Source organism: Delphinus delphis, chromosome 6 (genome assembly GCF_949987515.2).
Source record: "Delphinus delphis chromosome 6, mDelDel1.2, whole genome shotgun sequence".
In the NCBI taxonomy this organism is placed as follows: domain Eukaryota; kingdom Metazoa; phylum Chordata; class Mammalia; order Artiodactyla; family Delphinidae; genus Delphinus; species Delphinus delphis.
The window spans coordinates 68,394,048-68,419,644 of NC_082688.1; the positions used below are offsets into that span (position 1 = coordinate 68,394,048).

Consider the following 25,597-nt stretch of genomic DNA (forward strand, 5'->3'; position numbering starts at 1 on the left):
GGCCTGGCTTGTCACAGAGGCAGCTGCCAAAGGGTATAATGTGAGGGGGCTGTAGGGAGACCTCCTGTTCCAAAGTATCCTTTCCATGAGTGCCTGAGAGGGATTGCTATGTGTTTAGAAAACTTCTGAATCTTTCAGAGGTTCCTATTCTAGGTGAAGGATAATGTCTTAACCAGCATTTCTAAAAGAGTTCCGCAAGAGGCTCTGTGGAAGAATGGGTCCTCTGACCAAAAAAGTCTGGGAAATACTGCAAACTCCATCCCTCTATACGATTTACTATTATATGCTGCAGTGCATGGGTACATATTGAAGGCTCTGACAAGTCACGTGGTAAAGAAATCTATTTAACTTCACTCAGAAGCTCTCCTGCTTATTTAACTATGAAATCAAGCTTGCTTTCTTTTTTTCCCCCAATTGTTGCAAAATTCCTAATGACATGATCTGGAAGTAGTATTTCATAGAACATGCTTTTCAAGTGCTCCCTTAGCTATTATTAGCTATCACCGTAACAGGGATGAATTTTCAGCTAAGCATGGGGCACAAAGGGATACGCATGAAGGAATGGGGCAGTCACGAGAAGGATAAGGAACGTTAAAGGTGACCATGAGGGCCCCCAAAGACAATTTCACAATCTTGCGAAGATTTCACAATCTTGCTAAGCTGGTCAGCCTTCTCATTCCAGATATTATTTTGGCTTTGTCTCCCTGCCTAGAAAGCCCAGCTGTTCGATAGCAAGTGGTAGCATCAGCTCGGAAGTAGCATTTTTGCATCTTCGCATAATCTTGGTTTGTCTGGCGTGGGAAGATTAAGGGAACACTCGGATGGCCACATTTGCTCAAATAGATGTGGAAAGAGGAAGGAAGGGAACAGTAAGGGAGAAAAGGGGCAACTGAGGCAACAGAGAGCCAGAAGCTGCTCCGGCCACAGGAAGCTAAGGGCAGCAGGCAGAGGACAGGATGGAGGAAGGAGAGAAAAGTGAGGGGTCGTCACTGCTCAGGTAGAAGGTAACAAACCCACCAGCTGCCCAAGCCATGAGGCCGAGGTTGAGGGCTGTGAGACTCCCGAACCGAATTATAAAATCAGTGAGGCCCAAACCTTTGGCCTCCCAAGCCAATCACCAAGAAAAATCAAAGTGGTTTGAAGACACGAACTAAAAATAACAGCCGGGACAGGAGCCTTCCTTTAAGGTACAGATTGCTCTTTCTATCCCCGCGGTGGTGGAATACTGATTCTCATAGGTAGCTTTCTGCCTTTGGGGCTCTCACTGCCCAAGGGTCTGCATTTCCCCAGGTTGTTGGGAGGGCCCTGGGCTACAACAGAGCCCAGTCTGAGATCCTTACTGTGGCCTGCTGCTTTAGAAAACATCACAGTGGTTAACTGAAAGCACAGAGGTAGCAGCAGAGAAGGGCCCGGGTACAGTGCAGAAGCCAGAGTGGGGAGGGGCTGGAAAGGGCTTGCTCTTACCGAGGGCTGTTGGATGTCCTGCTTCCTGCAAAGCAACTAGGAGATCTTTGGCAAGCTAAGGCAACTCAGAAATACTAGAAGCTGAAAATAAGATATACAACACTTTGGGGAGTTTCTCTCATGTTGAAGGATAAAATTAACTGATTCCCCTTCTAGGGTACCTTTTGATTTCTTGTCAATATCAGTGTAAAACTCACGGGAAAACTCCAAATGTTTTCATAACTTACAAATATTATTTATTAGTCAAAAGGCAGAGGTATGTGTGAGAGATAGGGCAAGAGAACAACTCCCTTTACAAGAACGCAAAAATTCTCAAATTGCTGTTCCGTGGTGCACGTATTTCAGAAAAGTCATTCTGACTGGGGCAAGGCCGTGCTCTGGGACAGAGCCTGGAATTCATCAGTAGATACACTGAAAAAGAAGTTTCTGCCAGACTTCACTTATTCAGGGGCAATGGTTAAAATGATACGTCCAATCTCACGGAGTGTGAATCCCAATATATACAATCCCACTGGCTGGAATGGTGGCCCTGGCCTCTCTTGGGTGAGTTAACAGGGACTGTGACAGCTAAGGACACGGCCCTCTGCATCAGAAACAGGTCTCCGACTGGTTTGGGGCCTAGTGGTTCCTTTAGATCGCTCATTCCTTTGCATAAATCAGAATATTACCAGAACCTCCCCTCCTCTGAAACTGGGGCATATTAAAAGAAGAGTATTGGTTGGATGTGTTTCTATATGTTGTGAGCACGTGGAGGAAATAATGATGACCCAGTGGGTGTGGGCCTGTGCTTATGTTGCTGACACCATTTCTCTGACTGTGTTACACAACTGAGATGGTTTGGATCGTCTGAATGGAATAACATGATTGCTCATGGTATTGCACGTCTCCAATTCCAAACCAACACGATGGCAAAAACTAGACGAAAATGTGGAAAGAATAATAAAACACACAATGTCACTGAAGTCATGCAAAGAGGGGGAAAAAAAATTTTAAAAAAAATGGGCAAGCCACAGACACCATAAACGAAATAAAAAGCCAGTGCATACAATTCTAAAATCATTCTTACCTTCTTCAGTCATTGTGTCATAATATTTTAGTTTTCCATATGATCCAAGTTCTACAACATCACAGTAAAAGACACAAAGATAAGGAACGAGCTGTAATGCAAGAACTTTGTTTTTACACATTCTCAATTAATCAGATTCAGAGTTACACTGTCAAATTCTGCAACTGTAACTATATAGAGATGTGCAAACATGGGCCATGTGGCGGATGGCTTTCACGACCCACTTTCAGAAATCACTTAAAATATATTATTCCACCGGGGGTAGGACTTGCCCTGCATTCCAGAATAGGACACAGTTATTTTAACATCTGATGAAACAAATACTTGGCAAAGATATCTTCACACCAGGTCCAGCCTAGGCCTATAATTTTTAGAGGTGACATTCCAAGAGAAAGGGCTGGACAAGGGCAATGCCCAGACCCACTGAGGCTTGTAGACACCAGGATTCCTTGCCGTGGAACAGCAGTCCCAGGAGTTCATTTCACAGCTTTTCTCCAATAGAACTACTTCCTAGAGATTAGTAAGGAAGGCTACCTGGGAAAATCCCCAATAAAAAACCAGGTTCTAAACTTCCCTTTCATTTCTAATCTTGTACTTTAGACAGAAAGCACTGAATACCATGGGTGCAGCATGCTTTGGTGTGTGTTGCGGGGGGGAAGGGGCGGGGGATGGGAAAGGCGTTGAAAGCTTTGGGAGGAAGGGGGAGGCGTATTCCCAGGGAAGGGCACGTGGCCCAGACAGGTGACAGAGCAGCCACAACTCCCAGCTCAGGGCATTGTCTGCTGCTGTACAGACTGCAGGGGCCAGGAGGCAATCTCCTGGGTGCAGCTCACCAAAGGACTCGGCTGTAATGGAAACCACGGGCGGAAAGCAAGCTCTTCTCAGTCAGCTGGTGGAAGTGGCAGCTTGGGTGGAGGGACGGAGGGGGTGGGGACGCACCATTTCTGTTTTCTTACTTCAGTTCTAAAATAGAAACTTTCATTCTTGTTCATCTGAAAATTCCAGGTTTTCTGAAGCATCATTGTGAGCAGGTTCGAAATATTTTCCCTGGTCATAACAACACTCTCCCAATAAAAATTCAAGAAATTAATGACACTCAAGAGATATTCCTGTGAATCTGTAGAATGATTCCATGGCTCATTAACTTGGTCGACTGCTAAAAATTCACATGTGAATGAACTAAGAACTGATGGGTTTTGTGTACAAAAGGCTTTAGCTTAAAACACAATAATAAATATTCTTCTGCTTATATTATACACATTCTATATATATTCTTTCCCCATGTGCCTAAAATTTTACCTAAAGCTATTTTAACACACCGACACAAAATTACGCCTTGGGGAGAAAAATCACCTCATCTTTATGTTTCTGCAAAATCCTGCCTTTTCTGGATTTTGTTAGATACACGACAAAGGATGCAAGTGCTTCAATAAGAAATTGAATTTTGTGTAAAAACAAGGAAGTTTTAAAAAAAAAATGACTTCTGGGGATTGCCTTCTGTAGAAAATTTTTTTTTTCTGGTATTTTAAGAAGAGTAGTCTATTATATATATGACATTGCACAAGTTTGGGATTTTAAAATGATCCAAATACCTTCATAAATATTAAAACACATGTTCATGGTGGCTTTACACATAATCTATGCATTTGTACTTGTGTGTGTGTGTGTATAATCTTGCAGTAAATTGATGAATTATATCAGCCAACTAATTTTTTTGTAACCTCTACTCTTTCCCTGAGGTAAAGCAGTAGAATAAGCAGTTGGCATTCTCTTTACCTGCCGAGGAAACAGAACGTGGGCAGCTCTGTGTTTGCAAAGTTGCGTGTAAACCATATTCTACACAATGAAGATACATTATTGTATTTTTGTCTTTTGAGATGCAACCTCTCTGTATGCACACACTGGTCTTCATGTCTCAATCCGAAACTTTCAAACATCTGCCTGTGGCAGACGTGATTATTTTTTACCTCCTCTCTCCTGGAGCCAGGTATAAATAAATACAATCATATTCTTTAATTAATTTATTTTTACATAGTCAAAATTGGATCTGTGGGTGACTGACAAAGGTCACACATTCTTGCTGCTGTGGCAATACCTAGATTGTTTCTTAGCTGCTTCCTTGAATGAGGACTGGGGCAGGGGGACAAGAACTGGACAAAACATATAAAAAAGGAGGCTAAAGGTGGTGGAAGAGAAAGAATAAGAGCAGTGAAGGGCTGAATAACAACAGGTGATGTAGCAACTTAAAGCACAGTGAGCTAGGAGGGCAAGGGAACAATATTTGCCCAAGTGAAGGGAACCATGTTTGTTGTTTACTAAAGAAAGGGCACGCAAGAGTGTGAAGGAAACCAGCCTACTGGAATGAAGTTTTTAACACTGACAGCAACGGCATGGTGAGACGGTGAACTCAGCACCTCAACGCTTTCAAATGGTCAGGGCAGCATCCTGGGGCTGGTGGGACAGCATCTCCGAGAGCTGGTGCCTCCCTTCCTTGGACCAGGGGCTCAGGGGGTGTAGGAAGAGGAGTGTGACATGCGACTAGGACAAACATGAGCAAGAGCGCATCACGCACCTGGCTGGTGTCCCACATACCATGGACACCTCATGGAAAGTGGCCTGAGAGGCATGAACGAAAACTCACCCGGAAGGGGCAATGGCCTCCAGTCAGCACACTCCCCATGGACAGGAGCCAGGGCACCTTTAGCACCGTTGGATTAAGATTCAAACTGCGCCCAATCCAAGCTGAGTTTCTTTGGGATGGGAGGGAGAAGTGGGGGGATTCAAGAGGCTGCTGTTTAGTACCATTGAGCAACTTCCATTACGTCAACTGAGCAAGAGGCAGCCAGGACTGGAAGAGGGATGAATCAGCAGTGAATATCATTGCTGGGTACCACCTGGTGCCTCTTCTAGGTAACATTTCTCTAAGAAGACATACAGCCTAAGAAAAATTCCAGAACCCAGTGGTTGGTGTTTGAGATGAGCCTATGAGCCGATTGGGAATGCTGTCTAACATGGTGCCCACACTCGCTCATGCTAGTTGGACAGCTGGGTCCACAGGCACCCAAGCTCCCAGACCTCTAGGAGGGCTTGAACCTTTTGTCATTCCTCTGTCCACTTCCTTTCAGGTCTTGTCAGCAACGTCATCACCTGGCTTTAAGGTACCTCTGAATTCTTGTCCATATTTCTTGGTTGACAAGTCAAGGGAAGGATCTTATCTTTAGTCTCAACGAATCTGAATAAGGACTAGTGTTTTGGGCTCCCAATTTCTTCCTTTCTTAAAAAGGGCATGGACACAGATTTCTCCTTCCAACGTTGACCTTCTCAGCTCTACTTTTGAAGCCTCTGGCATTCTTAACCCTTTTCTCAGCAAATCTCCCCAGACAGGAGCAGCAGAAAAGTGACTTCTCACCTTTCAGGCCTCAAAATTCTGACGTATACAACAGAAAGTCAACAGAAGCATCTATGCTGAATTCATTTTGTTAGAATGAAGAATAGAGGTAGAGAAATCAGTGAGAGCAAGTATTTATTAAGTGTTGGTTGATGGAAAAAAATGATTAATTTGTTTGTTTTCTTAAATCAAAGAGCTGCTTTATTTTTGATACCGGTTTGAACTGAGTTTGAAGATCTAAAAATTAAGGTTTCTAAACAACAGACAGTAGTTTCTTGGTAAAGTTGTCTAATACCTATCAAGGAGGTGTGTACAGATACCAGATTACATCACATCCATGAAAGGATTATTTTCAGTAGCAAACAGAAGTTAAGAACATAGACTTTGAAGCCAGGGTATAGGTTTGAACCCAAGATTTGCCACTTATTAGCTGTGTGACTTTGAGCAAATTTACCTCTCTGAGCCTTAGTGTCCTCAGCTGTAAAGTGGCATGACTATATCTACCCCACAAAGTTGTGGTGAAGAGTAGATGAGATAATAACACCCACTAAGCAATCGGTAATGGGCAGCTTCATTATTGCAAGCATCACCAAGAAGAGTGAAAGAGAACCTATGGGAAATGGAGCAGAACACTTAGAGAACTTGGTGTTTTACACGGGTTTAGTCTGTTAAAACTAATTCAACAGTACTTATAGAAGTTTAAAATAGCTATTTGTTGCCCAACAATAAAAGATATTTTGCCTTGCTGGGGCTAGAATTAGAAAGAAATTTCTTCGTCAGTCCTGCCCTTCTACTCTCAGATCTATGGGGAATGTCAAAACATGGACCGTAACCATTGGAACAGGCGGTAAAAAGCAGACCCTTCATTCATCTGACCACCATGTTCCAGCTTTGGACCTATGCACCTTTCCTTCTAATATCTGCACACAAGACTGTCTCTCCACATGTTGGAGGCTGAGACCCTCTTTGGATTCCTCTTTGGATCTCTCCCAACTAGAACAGTGCTTTTCTCATATCACATGCTCTCCTCGCATTTCCTAAACGAAGCATATAAATGCACAGTTCCCAAATAACAGTGATGCTTTGGTTTGTTGAACTTCCCTGGACTTGCTGAAGTGAGGAAGGCAGGCACTGATGTCTAAGGCTTCTGGACTGCTGATACCATAATATCACTATCAAAGTTCAGGAGGCGGGGTGGGGGAGGGATGGCTTGGGAGGTTGGGATTAGCAGATGCAAACTCTTATACACAGAATGGATAAACAACAAGGTCCTACTATACAGCACAGGGAACTATATTCAATATCCTGTGATAAACCATAATGGAAAAGAATATAAAAAAGAATTTATATATATGTATAACTGAATCACTTTGTTGTAGAGTAGAAATGAACACAACATTGTAAATCAACTATACCTCAATAAACTAAACTAAAAAAAAAAAAGAGTACTTCTGAGTGAGACAGATAAGAAAGCTCATTCAAAGCTTGGTTCTACTACTTATGAACTGGGTGATCCTCTCTGCACCTTAGTCTCTTCTTCAGTAAAATGGGGACAAGAGCAATCAACACCTATTCTCAGGAGGGTTTTTGGAGGATCAGAGAAGAACATGTCTCTATAGCACTTTGTGCTGGGTGGCAGAGGCATCCTTAATAATTGGTACCTCTCTTCATTGTCTGCCAAAGTTCCAACAGGAATATCTATTTCAGCCCAGCATGAGGTTGTTAGATCCTATCAAACTCTAATTATCTCTGCAGGTGGGCACCAATGTCAATGTCAATGCTCAATGTCTGCAAGTCAACAACCCCCACTAGACATCTTAAACATAAGGAAGACTGTCAAAAGGAAAACTTTCAGTTTAATGAAAGGCTGCCCTGGCTAACTTCCAGAACCATGTTTGGCAGTATTAACATTTTAGCCTGAGATGGTTTCCTTTCTTTTTTTTTTAATTTGTGAATTTATTTTCATTATTGAGGTTTTGTGAATGAATAGTATGAGAGTTGTGTATTTGTCATTTTCCGTTCACTCCCTACAAACATAACATTTATATTTGTAGATCTATACAATTTTTAAGTTTCTTGCAGGGTATGTGGGTTGATCTTGCTTCTCTTCTATTCCTGTGTGAAAATTTTTCATCAAAAAAAAAACATGTATAGGCTTCCCTGGTGGCAGAGTGGTTAAGAATCCGCCTGCCAATGCAGGCGACACGAGATCTAGCCCTGGTCCGGGAAGATCCCACATGCCGCAGAGCAACTAAGCCCATGCGCCACAACTACTGAGCCTGCTCTCTAGAGCCTGTGAGCCACAACTACTGAGCCCGTGCGCCACAACAACTGAAGCCGATGCACCTAGAGCCTGTGCTCCGCAACAAGAGAAGCCACTGCAATGAGAAGCCTGCGCACCACCACGAGGAGTAGCCCCCGCTCGCCGCAACTAGAGAAAGCCCATGCACAGCAATGAAGACCTAGCGCAGACAAAAAAGTATTCCGAGTTAAAAGATATTTCTAATATAGCCCAATTTAAAGCTTTTTGTTTGATTTTACCTAAAAAAGGGCTGCATGGACCACTGAAATTAATTTCTTTCCATTAAAAGGCTTTCTTTGGTCATTATTCTTTTATATCAAATGTTCATGTCAAGGCAAGTAATTTTGTTTTAACTAAAAAAATAAAACTTTAATAAGAGATTGAGGTTAAGTGAGGAAACAACCATATTCTCACTTCAGACTCAAGTCAAAAGAAAAGGAATATTTTAACCTTCAGATTCAAATTCTCACTCAAAAAAAGCTTTTAAAGTACTGACTCATTGCAGAAGCTCTGCTTAACAGTCTGTGGGGGAATGATATTTGTGTGTTAAACTTCCCTAAGAGGCTCCTGAATACACGGTTACCTGGGGACAGCTGTACCCAACATGTGGTAAAACATCTATGTCATATACAAGGTATAAACGGAGGTGGTTTTGCCCTATGGGGTTCTTTTCATATTCGGCTCTTCCAAACTATGCTAACGAGTGCTGCTTTTTCTTCTATGAGATTAAAACCACTCACTTAGGCTTTTGGAAGCAAGGCAAGAACTTTCCAAATGAAAACAAAGGGCTGAACTTGTGGGTAACCCTCCATCAGCTATTGATGTCAAGTAGGATTTATGTACAAACACACACACCACCTCTTAGACATTTATCACCTGATTTTCACGTCCTCTGAATCCAGCCCCTTCATGAAATACTCACTCTTCCTTTTCAAGCTTCCTGCAAACCCAGACACACTGGTTTGTTACTGCTGTTGTTCTTATCTCCCTCACTTTCTACATGTATCTCCTTGTTGATGTCCATCTGCTGATATCAGTCCCAGTCACTAGGAAATACTGATACTACATTGGCGGCCAAATCAGGGGTCAGAAAGATCCCCAGCAGCTGGCCCAGTGTCTGGAGTACAGCAGCATTCTGATAAAGCATCAATGAACCACAGGGGCCAGGTGTGTAGGTGAGAAAGTGGACTGGGGACGACAATAGGGAGTGGTGAGGATTATGGAAAACTGGCCAGTGCGTGCCTAAAGAGGGGCAGCAGCCAGTCAGCTCCCACTCCATGGGGGAAGGCAGTTACAGTGCTGATAGATCTGATTATTCAAGGGAAGCCAGAGATCCGGACTTTTATGTGAAAATTCCTGATGTAAATGTTGGCAACTAATTCCAAATTAAAAAAAAAAACAAAAACACTCTGGGTCATATTTGGCCCAGCAATTTGTAATCTTTGGTTTAAAATCAGGAGGCTTAGTCCAATTTTCTTATAAATATTACTTGAATGAATGAATGAAGAAATGAGACCAGTTAGGCTATTGGAACTGGGAGGGGTCCTTGTTAGGTCACCCTTCTCCAGAAGGTCAAGGACTCTGGTTCTCTTCCTTGTCTCCCTCAAGGCTTACCTATCACCTCAGGCTCCTCTGGGACACCAAGGCTGAGTCCATGTCAGGCCAATGCAGCTGCTATGATGCCATGACTAATACCCTCTTTTTTTGCATGTCTTTGCCCATCCAGCTCTGCCATCACATGAGCCGACAGAGTAAATTTTTTAAAACAATCTTCTTTTGGAGAGGAATGAACACTGCCCATTAGGTATAACTGTTCCCAATTATTTTGCAGGGAAATATCTGGAATGTGAAAAACACAATGAAAGGTTCGGAAAGGTAGGTGAGGATCACAGAGGGAGATGCCATACAATTATATGGGAATTCTCATCCTCGGACAGTGAACAATAATGTGTGGTCACTACTGTGGATCGTCCAGATGGTTCATGATGAAACGCCCAAGCGAGTCCCCAGATACTCCAACTTCTTATAAATTTGTCACCTAATTTGCAGCCTTGCTCCTCTGCGGTGTTGCTTGGCAATGTCAATGGTTACTGATTTCTGTCCTGTGAGGAGCTGACTCAGGCCATATTTCACTGTAATTTACATGCTCTGGATGATCAAGCAAGAAAAATGGGACTATAGGAAGAGCTGCTCTGCTGCTTTCCTTCTGAAGCAGGTTGCGGAGGGGAGAGAACAGGAGCGAGCAAGCAGGTTTCTGGACAGGAGTTTTAAAGAAAAACAGTGAGCCACCAGGCAAGAGAATCAACCCCAGTGTGGTTAAAAAAAAGAGTTCCTGGGCTTTTATGAGTGTCCTTTTTTTTTTTTTTTTTTTTTGCGGTGCGCGGGCCTCTCACTGTTGTGGCCTCTCCCGTTGCGGAGCACAGGCTCCAGATGCGCAGGCTCAGCGGCCATGGCTCACGGGCCCAGCCGCTCCGCGGCATGTGGGATCCTCCCGGACCGGGCCACAAACCTGCGTCCCCTGCATCGGCAGGCGGACTCTCAACCACTGCGCCACCAGGGAAGCCCCTAAAAAATCTCAATAACAATCTCAAGGTAACTTTAAACACTGAGACTTTGGCAGAATGTTTTTCCCTTTTCCCAAAGGGATGGAGAAAAGCACGTGACAATATAGCATGATGGCCCCATCATTTGTACTGTGGAGCCCCACGGGCTTTGACTTGACAACTAAAACATGTTCTTCATAAGTTTTTTGGGTAGGTAGTGGGTTAAGAAGCTAACATATTCACTAATGACATCTAACATCTTGGGTACTTTTTTGCATCTCTGTAAATGGAAAGATTATGTTTACCAAATCAGGCAAAAGGTACTTTCTGATTAAGTCTTATCAAATTTGGGGTGGAGGATACAAACACATTTATTGCTCAGTCTTAAAAGTGGCCAAGTATTCCATTCTCTTCCCCTATCCGTGTTTTAAAGGAGTTTTCGAGGTGGCACATGCAGATAAGCCCACTGTTTTCTTTCATAGAGATGCGAGCTTGGTTAGATCACATGTGACTAATATCCACAGGGCGGAGCTTTAGGTGATGCTGATACTTCTATAAGCCATACCCACAACCCAACCAGTCATGAAGCCCTATCAATTCTACCCCTAAATATCCTCAATTCTGTCTTTCCTGTTCCATTCCCACTGTCCCCACCTTAGTAGGAGGCCTTGCTGAGGTCACTGCAATAGTCCTTTTGGAACTCTCATTTCCTAACCTTTCTTACCACCTACTGTCTAGTCCTGGCACCTTTCACCTATCTTTCACGTTGTTACCAGGGTAAGGCTTTCAAAACACCAACTGAACACAGACCTCTAAATCCCACGCATACCGTCTTTTTGTGTTGGAATTTTATTAGGTCTCCCAACTTACTGAATCACTTGGAACCCAGGTTTGAGGTTCCCTCCTGCAGGCAGCATTCCTGAATGCCCCCCATCCCTAGTGTAAGTCATTTTCTCCCGCGTGTCTGTTCCAAGTATACCCTTCTGTGCGTGCTCATCAAAGGCACCTTAACCTACTTGCTTTCTGTCCTTTAGGGCAAGGAATCCACATACTCATTTTGTTAATGTGAACACCCAGCATAGTTCCTGGCACTCTGTAGGTGTTCAAATGCTGCTGAATTGAATTAAATCTCTATTTAATAGTGCTCTGTTAATCTTCCTCAGCCTAGTTGCCTTTGGTATGGACGTCTATGATTCCTTCCATTTTCGTGTTTTAACTCCACAGTTTCAACTATTCTGTCTTCACTATCTCTGCAGGGAGGAAGTCTGTGATGGGAAAATGCATGCGGCCTCAACTGTTGGAATCCTCTTCATTGCTTCTGTAAAGTAGGAGGATTCACATCAAGCAAAAGTGCCATCAGGAGAGTCCTCCGCACACAGAAGACAAAATGGTGGCAATGGCTCGGAAATGGAGATAAAAAAACAAAACAAAAAATCCCCACTGGTGTGCGGAATGGATGCCGCAGGCTGGCAAGAGAACAATTTGGATGTTCTCCTGGATCCCATCCTGCAGCCTGGCTGGATTCAGAAGAGTCTGCCAGGCAGAGAGAATCAGTGCTAAATTATATCCAGCCATTGGGTCAGCACAGCTGAGTTTCTATCCTCTGATGCATTGAGCATCAAAAAATATCAGAAAAGTATCTTAGAAGAGGAGAGGAAAAACAATAAAATAGACAAACAAACTTCAGCCATCCAAGGGGGAAAAAAGGGCAAGAGATAAGAGAGAAGAATGAGAAGGCAAGAGAATTTAAGAACAGAATGAAATTGAGGGAAAAACGACTGGAAGACAAAGGAAATTAATGCCACTGATGTGGAAATAATTCAAAGTCAAAACTACCCTTATAATTTTGTATTCTGCACTTCAGTGTTGTTCAGGATGTCACTGCATTGAATACCTGGCTCCCTCCCACAATAGAAACAATCACCCCAAATTATGGAAAACTTAAAGGATCAAATTTAAAGTAAAAAGAATGTTCATGCAATCCTCTAAGTTTCATTGACGTGTAAATCCATTTACCATTACTCCTACTTAAATACCATACTATATAAAATGGGACCATACGAGTGAGTTTAAAATCCAGGATGCAAAGATTGGGTGAAAGATTAAGATACGTTTCCTAAATAGTCCACTATGTGCCTTATATTAAACAGCAAATGCCTGCCAGTGAACCAGAGCTCTGATGACATAGGAGGAAGCAGGGCACTGTAGGATCTTATAACCCCTAACTGCACAAACAGTGCCCTAAGGATGTTTCAGCAGGGTTAAAATATTAGTACAGTAATTGCTTTTGCAGATTTTTATCAATATGTTGGAAAGAGGAATTTTTTTTTTTTTAGTCTGCCAAATATCCTAAAGCTATGGACCCCAGAGGAAACTGGGACTTTTTGGAAGGAAATGAGTTAAGTACCATGTCACATTGATGTACTTCTCATTGTGCAAAGGACAGGAGAATTTGGAAATACAGAAAGTATAATTATTCAATTTCAGGATGACTTTTGCTCAACTAAAAGCCAGACTGCCAAAAAGACCAGTTCCCATCTTATCTTAAAGACAGGTGTGGCAGGATCTAAAAAACTGGTACATGGTGAAGAGGCTGCTTTTTAAGGGAAAATAGAGATAAGATACATAATTCAATGACTTACTATTGAACCACTGAAAACTGCCTAAAAATATGACAGCTGCAAGAAAAAAGAAAAGAACTGAAAGCAATTTGGCAAACACCTACCTAGAACTAATGATGTATCAAGCACTGTTCTATGTGCTCTGTGAACAGCACTTCACTGAATACACTCAATAGCCTTAAGAGATAGATGCCCTTGTCTTCCCTATTTTACAGAAGAGGAAGCTGAGTTATAGAGAAGTTAAATAACTCACCCAAGGTCACACAACTAGTAAGTGGCAGAGCTGGGGTTCAAACCCAGGTGGCTGGCTCCACAGTGTGTCTGCTGAGCAGCTGCACTATACTCCTCCTCCCACGAGCCTAGTGGGAAGATGCCACCATGAACACACCTAGCGTGGGACAGAGTCTGTCTCAATGGACCCATTGCAAGATGCTACCTTTAAGCTCCAAGGGTCAGCTCCTCACCTTCTAATCCTGACTTGCACAAAGAAGATGGGGAACAGTCTTGAGGTCAAGAAAAGAACTTGTAACTTTTTCTAGATAGGAAACTCTGCGTGACCTGCTGTGCCATGAATGGGAATAGGACGCATGGAAAGGGAGATAACAACTGGGTAAAGTTTTTTTCAGAAATGGAAGAGGAGACTTCTCATTACGAAGAGTTTTCTGGAATGAGATGGACTCACCATGATTTTTATTTCCTGCCAATGATGGTGGTTCTGGCCTAAAGGCCTTAGAGTTGAAGCAAAGCTACCTTCGCTACTGGTTCTTTGGGATTAAGTGCCGCCAGCCTGGGAAGTCAAAGAGAGAAATCACCACCGCAGAAGTAGCCACAGAGGTTACTGCAACTGCACTGCTGAAGCTCAGCTTCAACAACAGCATTTAAGCTGGTTTTCGGGAAGTTAACTAGTCTGGGGCAAGCACCAGCTTCTGTTCCCCCAGAGACTTACCTACAGTGGGGGCTTGTAAAGAGAAATGTTCCCAAATGGGGTGAATACTTACTCAGCTTGCAATAGGAATGCATTTTGTGAATGAACGAATGAATGAATGAATGAATACATGAACCCACACACAAATAAGAAGCCGATCTGATGTAGAGCCATAAGCTTTATATAAATCACAATGCTGCTGCACTCTTTGAGTGCGTGTGTGTGTGTGTGTGCGCGCGTGCCCTTGCACACACGTGTATCATATAGTCTCATCTGAGCCCCAAGGCAACCGGTAAAGGACAGTTTGATGTGGGTCAGGGAATTCTTTTTAATGGCTGAGGCAAAGGGGCCAGATTAGGTGGCTCTGATATCGTGAGATCAGAAGAGACATGGACCCTCATAGCAGCTCAAGGATGTGTTGTTATGGTATGACCAACATCCAGAGGTGAGTGCACAGCACAGTGCAAATCCCAGACCAAGAGACAAACTAGGAAGAGATCTGGCTACTGTCAGAGCAAAGTGTCTCATAACCGAATGCAAGGCGTCCAACCTGCATTCCACTAAGTGAGGCCTGGCTATTGATTAAACAAAGCAGAGGTGTCTTTAGTGTTTCATTTGAGAGAAAACACTTTTGAACGCACTTATCTCACAGATGATGTTTCTATGTCAACATGCTTTTGGAATGGGCCGTCACTGACAAAACTGAAGTGCTTTTTTCACCTTCACTGATGGCCCCATCCTTCGGTCCTCCACATAGTCAAAGCTGTGACAGCTGCTTTCTGTCTCTGGGATTTCTGAGTCCTCTCCTCTGAAGGAGTTCTAACTGCATCTCGAGCATGTGATAAGTTCAAGAGAACGAAGATGAAGCTGTAACTTTATGGATGCCTCATCATCTTTTTCTTTCTGCGTGCAGTGTTTACATTTAAATGGCATCAAGTCAATTTTTTGGCCATATATCTTTGTGGACTTGACTTCAAAGCAAACTTGAGACAGACAGAGAGAGACAAAGAGAGAGAAAGAGAGAGAGAGAAACTATTCCCAACCTCAAAAGCATTTATTTCAGTAAGACCATTCACATTCCCTTCATGCCCCAAATGAAATGTATTTGTAATGTGTACAACACAAAGAGAGATTCAATTTCGACCATCTTTGATGTTCAAATCTGAGAGTAATGCTTTACTACTCCCCAAAGAGAGGAGCTATTTAACTTGTTCCTGAATTGGCTCTATCAGAGGCATTAATAGCTTGCCTTCCTCTCTCCAGGCATTTAAACTGCTGTCATCTTATAAAAAACAAGGCCAGTAGATTGCATTTTATTCTTCTCCAGCAAAGATTTTCACTCCTGTTGCCTGTTCACGCACCAGCTGGGGCAGCACGCAAACATCTTTCTTGCTAATTTAAACTGATCTACGATTTGGGACAGAAAGAAAGGTTACAATACTGCCTTTCAGGGATAACTTCTCCCCATTTTGAATCAAATAGGCATGAAAATGACTTTCTTCTGGTTTCAAATGACAATTTCTGAAAGCTCGTATTGAAGCTGTTTTTAAAAATAGAAGCTGGGGAAATAGGTTCTGCTGTTTGGTGCGAAAAAAAGAAAACCCAGCAAGCCAGTGGAAGTTTCATCTTAGTGTCAGCCCCAAATTAACACTCAATGTCTACGTTAAAGAACTGAAGCAATCTTACAAAATAGGGAGCTGCATGGCTGTGTGTACGGGAGATGGACACTTGTGGCTACAGACGGAAGTCCTGTGTGAGTGCAAAGCGTTCAGGCTCCGAAGGCAAACTTAGGAGCTGGGTGACCAAGAGCAAGTAGCGTCACCTCGCTGAACCTTACTTTCCTCAGAGGTAAAACACACAATAATTCCCAGAGTCGCTGCTGGGAGAATTCCAGGAGGTGACTGGTAGGTGTGTTGCACAGAGCAAGCACTTAGTAAGTTCCACTTTCTTGTTTTTCCTCTTCAGCATCTCTTAGGCCTTTAGCTTCCTACACTTAAATCACACACGCACAGGTATGGTAGACACACACACAGACACACATGCAGACACACACAGACACAAAAAGATACACACACAGACACACCCCAAGGGCCCCTGGACAGGAGAAACCGCTGGAGCCTTAGTTCAGTGGGCAAACAGCCACATGCCCGCTCGTCTTTCAAAGGAGCCCCATCTCGGCTGGGCCAACCATACGTAGTTTTGAGTCTCTCCAGCCAGTTCCACTGCCCTGAATTTTTCACCACCTTTCCTGCCCTCCCACACTCCTCACCTCCTTTGAGAACCACTCTCGAAGCTCACTTTCTCTGAAGGCACCGCTTCCTGATGGCCCTGCCCTCAGGTTCACACGGAGATGAAGTGTCTGAAGATCTGGCCAGCGCAGTTCACCTGCACTGACAGTTTCCTCTGCGGCCGCTCAGTGCTGTCTGCACACCAGCCAGAATTCTCCATTGGGTTTATTAATCTGCACTTGTCATGATGTGGTATCGATTCCGTGAAGGTGTGCCTTCACCGCCTCGGGAATGAGGGCCTTGCTCCTTCACATGGCTGATTCTAGGGCTCGAGGAAGCCCCTCTCCCATCCCCATAGTGCTTCACCCAGAGCCGGTAACAGACCTGACAGTGGTGCTCACAGCTTCTTCCTGCTCTTCGAGGGCCGCCTCTGGGGACACCCTGGCTGCTTCTGGTCCAGCCTTCTCCCCTTCCTCCCAAATCCTTCAACAAGAGCACCTAAAAGCTGCTGCTTTGTGATGCACCTTGATCTCTGCTGGGCATATTTTCCCTTTTTGTTCTTTTGTGTGAAAAGTGCCTTTGCTCTTCCTGCTTATTCTATATAAATTTAGAAGTCCAGTTATGAAGTCCCATAGATATCTTTTTGGGATTTCACTTAGGATTGAGTTGCCCTTAGAGTTTAACTTGGGGAGAACTGATATCTTTATAATATACCAACATTTGTTTAGATCTTCTTCCATTTCTTCAGAAATGACTATTTACTGTTTTTGCTATAAAGTTCTTAAACGTTTTCTTTGGGTTAATCCTTGGTACTTTTTGGTTTTGTTGCCCTTGTGAGTGGCCCTTCACTTCTTTTATGTTTGATATTGCTGGTCTAGAGGAAGGCAACTGAATTGGGCATAGTGATACAGGATTTGACATGAGTGAACTCTTAATAGTTTTAACTATTAAAAAGAGTGTTTCTTCTTCCCTGTGGGAATTCCTTTGAACAAAAGGTTCTGCTGCTACTAAAAACCATGTTTGAAAACACATAATCTAGGGTACAGGGAAGATGGTGAAAAAATAGAGAGTTGCTATTCATTTGTAAGGCTTTTACAATCAAGATGTCCTGGAATTCATGTCACCTCACCTTGCCTGAGCCAGACTGATAAAGCAACAGGAGAGATGGCATCAGGATGTCACAGGAGCTAGTGGGAGGAAAATGAGGGAGCCAAACTGTCCCTTTCAGAAAGGCAGGCGAAATGCTCCCAGGACACTCCTCCAGTCAACCTGAGTGAAAGTAACATAAACGTGTTGGATGGAAAGTGACAACAGCAGAGACTGGCTGTGATAACGTGAAGTGAATTTACTATGGGGGAAATTTGCCCGTCATTCTAACAGCAAAGAAGGCAGGTATCATACTATGAGTACGGTATCATTTTCAGACATCTCATTACAGGATTCTGAAGATTTTGTCATAAAAACAGCCTCAAGAGAAACACGTATCAGGCCTGGAAACCTGCTGTTCTAAACAGTGTCATGCCCTGTAGTTAAATAATCCTTCACTTCAATTACAGGCCCCCTAGGCAAGTACTATCCCTACTTTTGTGTTTCTAAGGTATCAAGTGTGCTTATTTGTTAAGTTTTGCTATTGATAATAAAATTGTTGTTATGATGAAAAAATGTAAATCAAAGTTTGAAATTCCACAAGGAAGGAGAAATTACTAGAATTGTGGAAGGGAATCCAAGAATCCATAAAAATTGAATAAGGAGCTTCTTCTTTTGTATTCTTCTCAAACACAACTTAATACCCAATTTCGTGGTAGATGCTATTTTAGAGGTGTTTGAATTTGTAAAATGAATGGTTAAAACAATAAACTCCTTATAATCTTGCAGTGATGGTAATTTTAAAAAATTTTTTAAAATTTTTTTTAAAAATTTATTTTATTTTACTTATTTTTGGCTGCGTTGGGTCTTTGTTGCTGTGCGTGGGCTTTTCTCTAGTTGCAGTGAGTGGGGGCTACTCTTCGTTGCAGTGAGCGGGCTTCTCATTGCAGTGGCTTCTCTTGTTGCAGAGCACGGGCTCTAGGCGCACGGGCTTCAGTGGTTGTGGCACATAGGCTCAGTAGTTGTGGCTTGCGGGCTCTAGAGAGCAGGCTCAGTAGTTGCGGCACATGGGCTTAGTTGCTCCGCAGCATGTGGGATCTTCCCGGATCAGGGTTCGAACCTGTGTCCCCTGCATTGGCAGGCAGATTCTTAGCCACTGCGCCACCAGGGAAGCCCGATGGTAATTCTTTGAACATATAAAGTTAGGCCCATGAAATGCAAGAAATGAAAGGATCAACAGTTTATCAAAGGGAAGAAAAGAAAAGGAAATAAGAGAAGAACAAAGGGTTTGGAAAGAAAAGACAAAGAAGTGGACAGGAGAACTCATCAAGAAGGTGAGTGGCAGAGAGCAAACCTTCCCCACTGCAGCAATAACTCTAGAACTACAAGGAGATTCACTCATTCAATCATCCAGCAAACATTGACCAAGTCAGTGCCATCCTAGAGGCTGGAGATACAGTGGTGGCCACAGCAGACATGATTGCTGTTCACTACTGCAGAGACAACCATCAACGGAACAGGACTTTGCTGGTCACAACCAAAGAGCCTTTTGACAGGGCATGGATTAAGACAATCTATGTGGCTAGAGACATATGTTCTCCAGCAGAAACATTTTAAAAGCAGGCACTCATTCAATCTACTCAACAAATATGGACTGGGATCCATGTAAGCTGGGCCCTGGAGATAGAGGAGTGCCTTCCCTATGTGCTGCCCTGTCAGAGGTGGAAGGGCAGAGACAGGCAGCAAACAACAAATAAATATATTCATGGCAGTTATGGAGAAATATGTTGCAGGGCAAGAAAGGTCCAGAACTCTGCTTTATTATCATTGTTTTGATTTTTCTATTTTTCAAAGGCCGATTGAGTAAGATCTTTCTCATCAGGTGACATGCGAAGGCTGACTTGAAGGAAGGAACAGCAGGGGCCATGTGGGTGTCTGGGAGAAGAGGGAACATGTGCAAAGGCTCTGAGGCAGGAGGATGCTGGGAGTTTGTGAGGAGGAGCTGCTAGGTAGCCAGAGGAGTGGGGCACAGGGAAGGACACATGAGAGGAAGGAAAGGACGGCGGAGAAAGAGAAGAACAGGATGGAGAAGAAGGGAGGGAGGAAGGTCACAGTGGGCCTTAGGGTCACCACAAAATCTCGGGCTTTTACTGCTGGTGAGATGGTTTTGAACAGAGGTAGGCCATGATTTCACCTGTGTCTTAGGGGAACCAGGGCTCTTAGATGGCAAGTTTTGGGGCATGGTTTTTCTGGGGAAGGATTCAGGGCCATGGTATAAAAGTTGGACTCATGGGCCACCAGAGAACACTTTAAAAGGGAGGAAGAAGGGGAACGTCACATCTCTTCTCTGTAAGTCAGGAACTTGAAAAGACATCGTTACTAAGGACAGGAAGAAGAAGGGACGTTTGACCTTCACTGGCATCTACCATGGAGTTCCCTGTTAGGGGAGGCAGAGTGCCCACTCCCGGTTCCTTTGTAGGATGGGGTGGTCACATAGCCCTGCTCTGACCCATGTGACGTAAGTGGAAGTCTGCTTCTGGGAACACTAAGGGTTTTTCTTTGTTCGTTGTTTTTTTGTTTTTGTTTTTGCTGCGTCATGCGGCATGCGGGATCTTAGTTCCCTGAACAAGGAAGATTTTTCTGATTACAAAAAAAAGACAGCCAGTGTCTTCTCCTTCCCAGAATACAGATATGATGATGGGGTGGGGGAGGGGAGTAGCTTCCATCCTCTGGGGATGAGGATGAGAGAAACAGGCTCCGGATGAAAGAATGAGAAAACAGGAGACCAGGTCTCTCATGGCAAAGAGGAGCTGTATTACTAGCCTTGAACTGCTTTTAATGGGCTTCTAGTTAAATAAAATCCTACAAAACTATTAAGGCCAACCAACCTAAAGAGGCTATATACTGTGATTCCAACTATATGATGCTCTGGAAAAGGCAAAACTATGGAGACAATAAAAGGATCAGTGGTTTGCAGGGGTGTGTGTGAGAGAGGGAGAGAAGGATGAATAGGCAGAGGACAGAGTTGTTTTAGGGCAGTGAAAATACTCTGTTTGATATTACAATGATGGATAAATGTCATCATACATTTGCCTAAGCCCACAGAATGTACAACACCAAGAGTGAACGCTAAGGTAATCTATGGACTTCGGGTGATTATGATGTGTCAGTGTTCATGCTCAGCAAAAATGTACCATGCTGGTGAGTGACGTTGATAATGGAGGAGGATATGCATGTGTGGGGCAGGAGGTATATGGGAAATCTCTGTATCTTCCTCTCAGTTTCATTGTAAACCTTAAACTGCTTCAGAAAAATAAAGTCTTAAAGAAAAAAAAAACTATTAAATTAAGCCACTGTAGTTGGATTCTATTACATGACACCGAACACAATTTTAACTGAAAAGTCATTGCCAACAGTCACGGAGCGCTAATTATACGCTTTTTGGGTACTGTTGTACTGAATACTCACCGTAAACTTCTGATGGTGGAACTATTATTATTCCTTTTTACAAATGAAGAAACCAAGGCCCTTTCAGGTTGGAAATACTACTCATAAACTTATGCTCGTGCTGCTAACATTATTCCATTTGAAAAGTGGAAAAACTGAGGCCCGATGAGGTTGAGAAGCTTGTTCGAGGTCACAGAGCTAGAGGCTGAGCCAGGATCTGAACGCTGAGAGTCTGACTCTTGGACCACATATGCACCACGGCCAAACCCTAAGCCTTGTCCTCACAGCAACCTCTCCATTTCATCACCCAGTCACTGGGCTGTCCCGGAATTACAGAGTTGGCTATGGGGTTCCTTTTGCTGTGTAGGACAGTACCCATGTCATGCTGGATGGTGAGATCAGTGGTAATTCCATGCGCTTAAGCAAAAGCGAATGAGAGCAAGGTGCGCTTGTGGACTCACGAGTGTGGCTGCAACTCGAGGTGTGAGGGAATGGAGCGGGGGAAGCTAAGGCCAGGCCAGGCCTTGCTGCAGAGGCTTCTGTAGGGGAAATTCACATCTTACAACATGAATGTATAATTGGTCCAGGGATAGGTCAGAGCTCCTGGTATTTAGGCTGGCATCTACATTAGAAGAAAAAGGGACACTGAGCTGGACACGAGGTTCCACAAGGAGGCAGAGCAACACAAGAACTACAAGAATGGACTGAGTCAGGCAGCCATAGGTTCAAAGTCTGGCTCTGCCATTGACTTCCTGTGTCACCTGGTGAGGCAAGACACAGCCTCTTTACATTTCAGCATCCTTCTTTGACTGACGGAGTAGGGCTAGTGTAAGGGTTAAATGGGATGGTTTACGTAGAGCACTCAGCATAGCGCCCGTCTTATAGTAAGCACTCTGCAAATACTATCATAATTATTATTATTAGGCAAATTAACAACAGCTACTTCTCACACCAAAAGCGCTATACCCAGCATCCTTGTTTTAGGTTCATAAAGATGTACACTTGGGTAAATATAATGGCTGGATAGAGAAATGTTGAAACCAACAAGGGACACCGGATTTTTTAGAAAGATCAATTCAGACAGTCATACTGTGGTCTCAGAGACCAATAGTGCTAGTTTTCCAGGGCTTTCTTATAAAAGAAACAAAATCTTTATTCCAACCATTTATATGAGCCTTAAGCAGATTCCTTCTTTTCATCAACAATGTCCTGTTCGGAACTCTGTGGCCATGGAAAGGCACAGCTCGGTCTTGTTTGGACTGAATCTTCACCCAAGGCAAGCTGACGATGGCTTTGTCCCTTCCACACAGTGTAGTGTGCCCAGAGCACACCAGTGAGCCACGGACAGACGAAGCTCTCAGTGATGTGTGTCCCTGAAACAGTTTAGGTTAGATGAAAGGCGGTTTCACGTTCTCTGCTATCTTCCCATGGAGAGGCAGAGTCTCCTCCTCCCCGTCTTGAGTCTGGGCTGGCCTTTGTGATGGCTTGATTAGTAGAATACAGTAGAAGTGACTTCCTGGGACTTCCCAGACTAGGTCATGGGAAGCTTTGCTGCCACGGCCTGGGCCTCTTGGAAGGCTTGCTCTTGGAGTCCTCAGCCACCATGTAAGAATGCCAAGCATGTGGAAAGGCCCTGAGACAACCTGGAGAGTCAGGGGGCCCAGCCGAGCCTGGCCTTCCAGCTGTACCTTCAAAGGTGCCAGACGTGTGAGCGAGGCCCTTTTGGACCTTCTAACCTGCAGGTCTTCTAGCTTAATAACATCAAATGACCTCTGTTGATACCACATAGAACAGAAGAATCACCCCACTGATCCCTGAATCACTCAAATTCCTGATCCATGAAACCACGAGCAGGAATAATATGGGGGTGGTTTTTTTACATCTTTATTGGAGTATAATTGCTTTACAATGGTGTGTCAGTTTCTGCTTTATAACAAAGTGAATCAGTTATATATATACATACGTTCCCATATCTCTTCCCTCTTGCGTCTCCCGTCTCCCTCCCTCCCACCCTCCCTATCCCACCCCTCCAGGTGGCCACAAAGCACCGAGCTGATCTCCCTGTGCTATGCGGCTGTTTCCCACTAGCTATCTACCTTATATTTGGTAGTGTATATATGTCCATGCTTCTCTCTCACTTTGTCACAGCTTACCCTTCCTGCTCCCCATATCCTCAAGTCCATTCTCTAGTAGGTCTGTATCTTTATTCCTGTCTTACCCCCAGGTTCTTCATGACATTTGTTTTTCTTAAATTCCATATATATGTTAGCATACGGTATTTGTCTTTCTCTTTCTGACTTACTTCACTCTGTATGACAGACTCTAGGTCTATCCACCTCATTACAAATAGCTCAATTTCGTTTCATTTTACAGCTGAGTAATATTCCATTGTATATATGTGCCACATCTTCTTTATCCATTCATCCGATGATGGACACTTAGGTTGCTTCCATCTCCGGGCTATTGTAAATAGAGCTGCAATGAACATTTTGGTACATGACTCTTTTTGAATTATGGTTTTCTCAGGGTATATGCCCAGTAGTGGGATTGCTGGGTCATATGGTAGTTCTATTTGTAGTCTTTTAAGCCACTAAGTCTTGGGTGCTCTGTTACATATCAATAGATAACAAACACAAACACTGCCGGATCTCCTGGCTCGGGCTCAGATGCCCAACTGACTACCAATTAAAGCTTTTAGTAAGGGCTCCATCACTGGATTGACACCGGAATGGCACAGATGAGAAAAAGGGCATTTTTTTTTTTTTTTTTAGTAGTTCAGTTTGATTTTCTGCTGTAACAAATATTTCAGCACCCTCCTCCTCCAGCAACAGGGAAACAATGGGGCCAAGAGAGCCCAAGGCCAATAAGCAAACAAGCAAACAATTAGGCCCCCATAATAAGGTGGCAACTAGTGTAGGAATCAGTGCCCTGGGGAAGGGCATTGACTGTCTTTCCATAGGTCATCTGTCCTAGGTGATGTTGAAAACTTCCCTTTATGAACACTGTCTGCCATGTAGTGCCAGTGCACGACTCAGCAAGGCAGACTCCAGGAACAACCATTAGTATAACAGAGAAGCCACTGCAGTGTTCATGGGGTCAGCTTGGTGATGTAACCAGCATGCTCTATATTGTTAAAAGGTGACAGTTTGGCATGCGGATGTGTGAACTCAAGTGATTAGATGCAAACTAAAAGAGAGATGACTATTTCTGAGAACTTGGAATGTTCTTGGAATGGAAAATGATTGTGAATTTTTTTGGGGGAAAAATACCAGAGCAATCTGCTTTCTTGGCCGCGTGCTATGGAGCAATTTTAAAGCATTGAAGTACTTTCTATATTTTCTAATCACTCAAGTCCAGAACTGATTATGGCTCTCAGCATTCTCCCAGATTCACACCACTAGAGCACTCCACGTCTTTCGGGGAGAGGTTTCACCTTGAAAGCAGACGTCCAGATTTGGAAGGCACATCTTGGTACAGCAGGAACAAACATTTTAATAGCAGCACAGCCCTACGAGGGCCAAGTGTTTCGGAAAATCACTGATGGCCCAACTCCGAGACAACTCAGATTCCCTCTCTCTTATCTCACAAAGTATAACCTCCCCACCAAACAGAAAAACAAAAACAAGCCCTACCAGAAATTGAACTCCCTCAAACAAAAACCACAGAAATTTAGATTGTTGAGACCTATGGTCAATGACACACACACACACACACACACACACACACACACACACACACACACACACAGATTTGTATATGCATAGATCATCTCTGGAATGAGCCCCAAGAAATTGGTAGATGTGGTTTCCTCTGGGAGAATTGGGGGACTGGAGAAAATTGGGAGGTTGTTGGAGGAGGAAGACTTTTTTTTTCCGCATAACCTTTTGAATGTTTTAAATTAAAACATTCATATGCTGCGTTATTTTTCAAAATAATGGAACAGAGTAATTCAAACCTGTATATGGTGCTTACGATCTGCTAGGCAATGTGTTCAATGCTTAATGTATATTCACTCCTTTAGTCCTTATAACAACCTTATGATGTAGACATCATTATATATCATCCTGATTTTTACAGATGAGGAAACTGAGGTACAGAGAGGTTAAGTAACTTATCCAAGGTCACACAGCTAATAAATGCAGAGCTGGAATTTGAATCCAGAGAGTCTGGCTCTGGAGTCTGTCCTCAATTACTACATAACGTGCCTTGCCAGAAATAAATATACCCAGTTGCCTGCCTGCTCAAAATCAAGTTGGGGCAGATAAGATAGTTCCTTTCTTCTCTCACCTGACTGTTTTGGGTGATGAGTGGAGAAGATGGTGGCTCAAAATAACCAAAATACAATCTTACGCCCATGGGGCTTTAGAGGGCTTTGAAATTGTGTGACTAACAGAGCCAAAGCATGACTTTGGCCAAGTTGCTTAATTCTTCTAAGGCTTAGCAGCTACCATGCGCCAGGTAGACTGCTAGATCTTGGGGACAACTAGTAAATACACAGAATCCCTGCTCTCTAGAAATTTACCATGT

At 43.5% G+C, this 25,597-nt stretch overlaps 1 protein-coding gene across 2 annotated transcripts in view; it reads right to left on the minus strand.

The window, feature by feature from the left end:
• Positions 1 to 25,597, minus strand: part of SLC24A2 (solute carrier family 24 member 2) — a 240,791-nt gene that overhangs the window by 66,300 nt on the left and 148,894 nt on the right. Inside the window, exon 4 of one of the 2 annotated variants that reach the window (XM_060014789.1) lies at positions 2,531 to 2,581. The exons of the other annotated variant lie outside the window; for it this stretch is intronic. Coding sequence (XP_059870772.1) covers positions 2,531 to 2,581 — 51 coding nt within the window. The remainder of the gene's footprint in view (positions 1 to 2,530; positions 2,582 to 25,597) is intronic. 2 annotated transcript variants of the gene reach the window in all.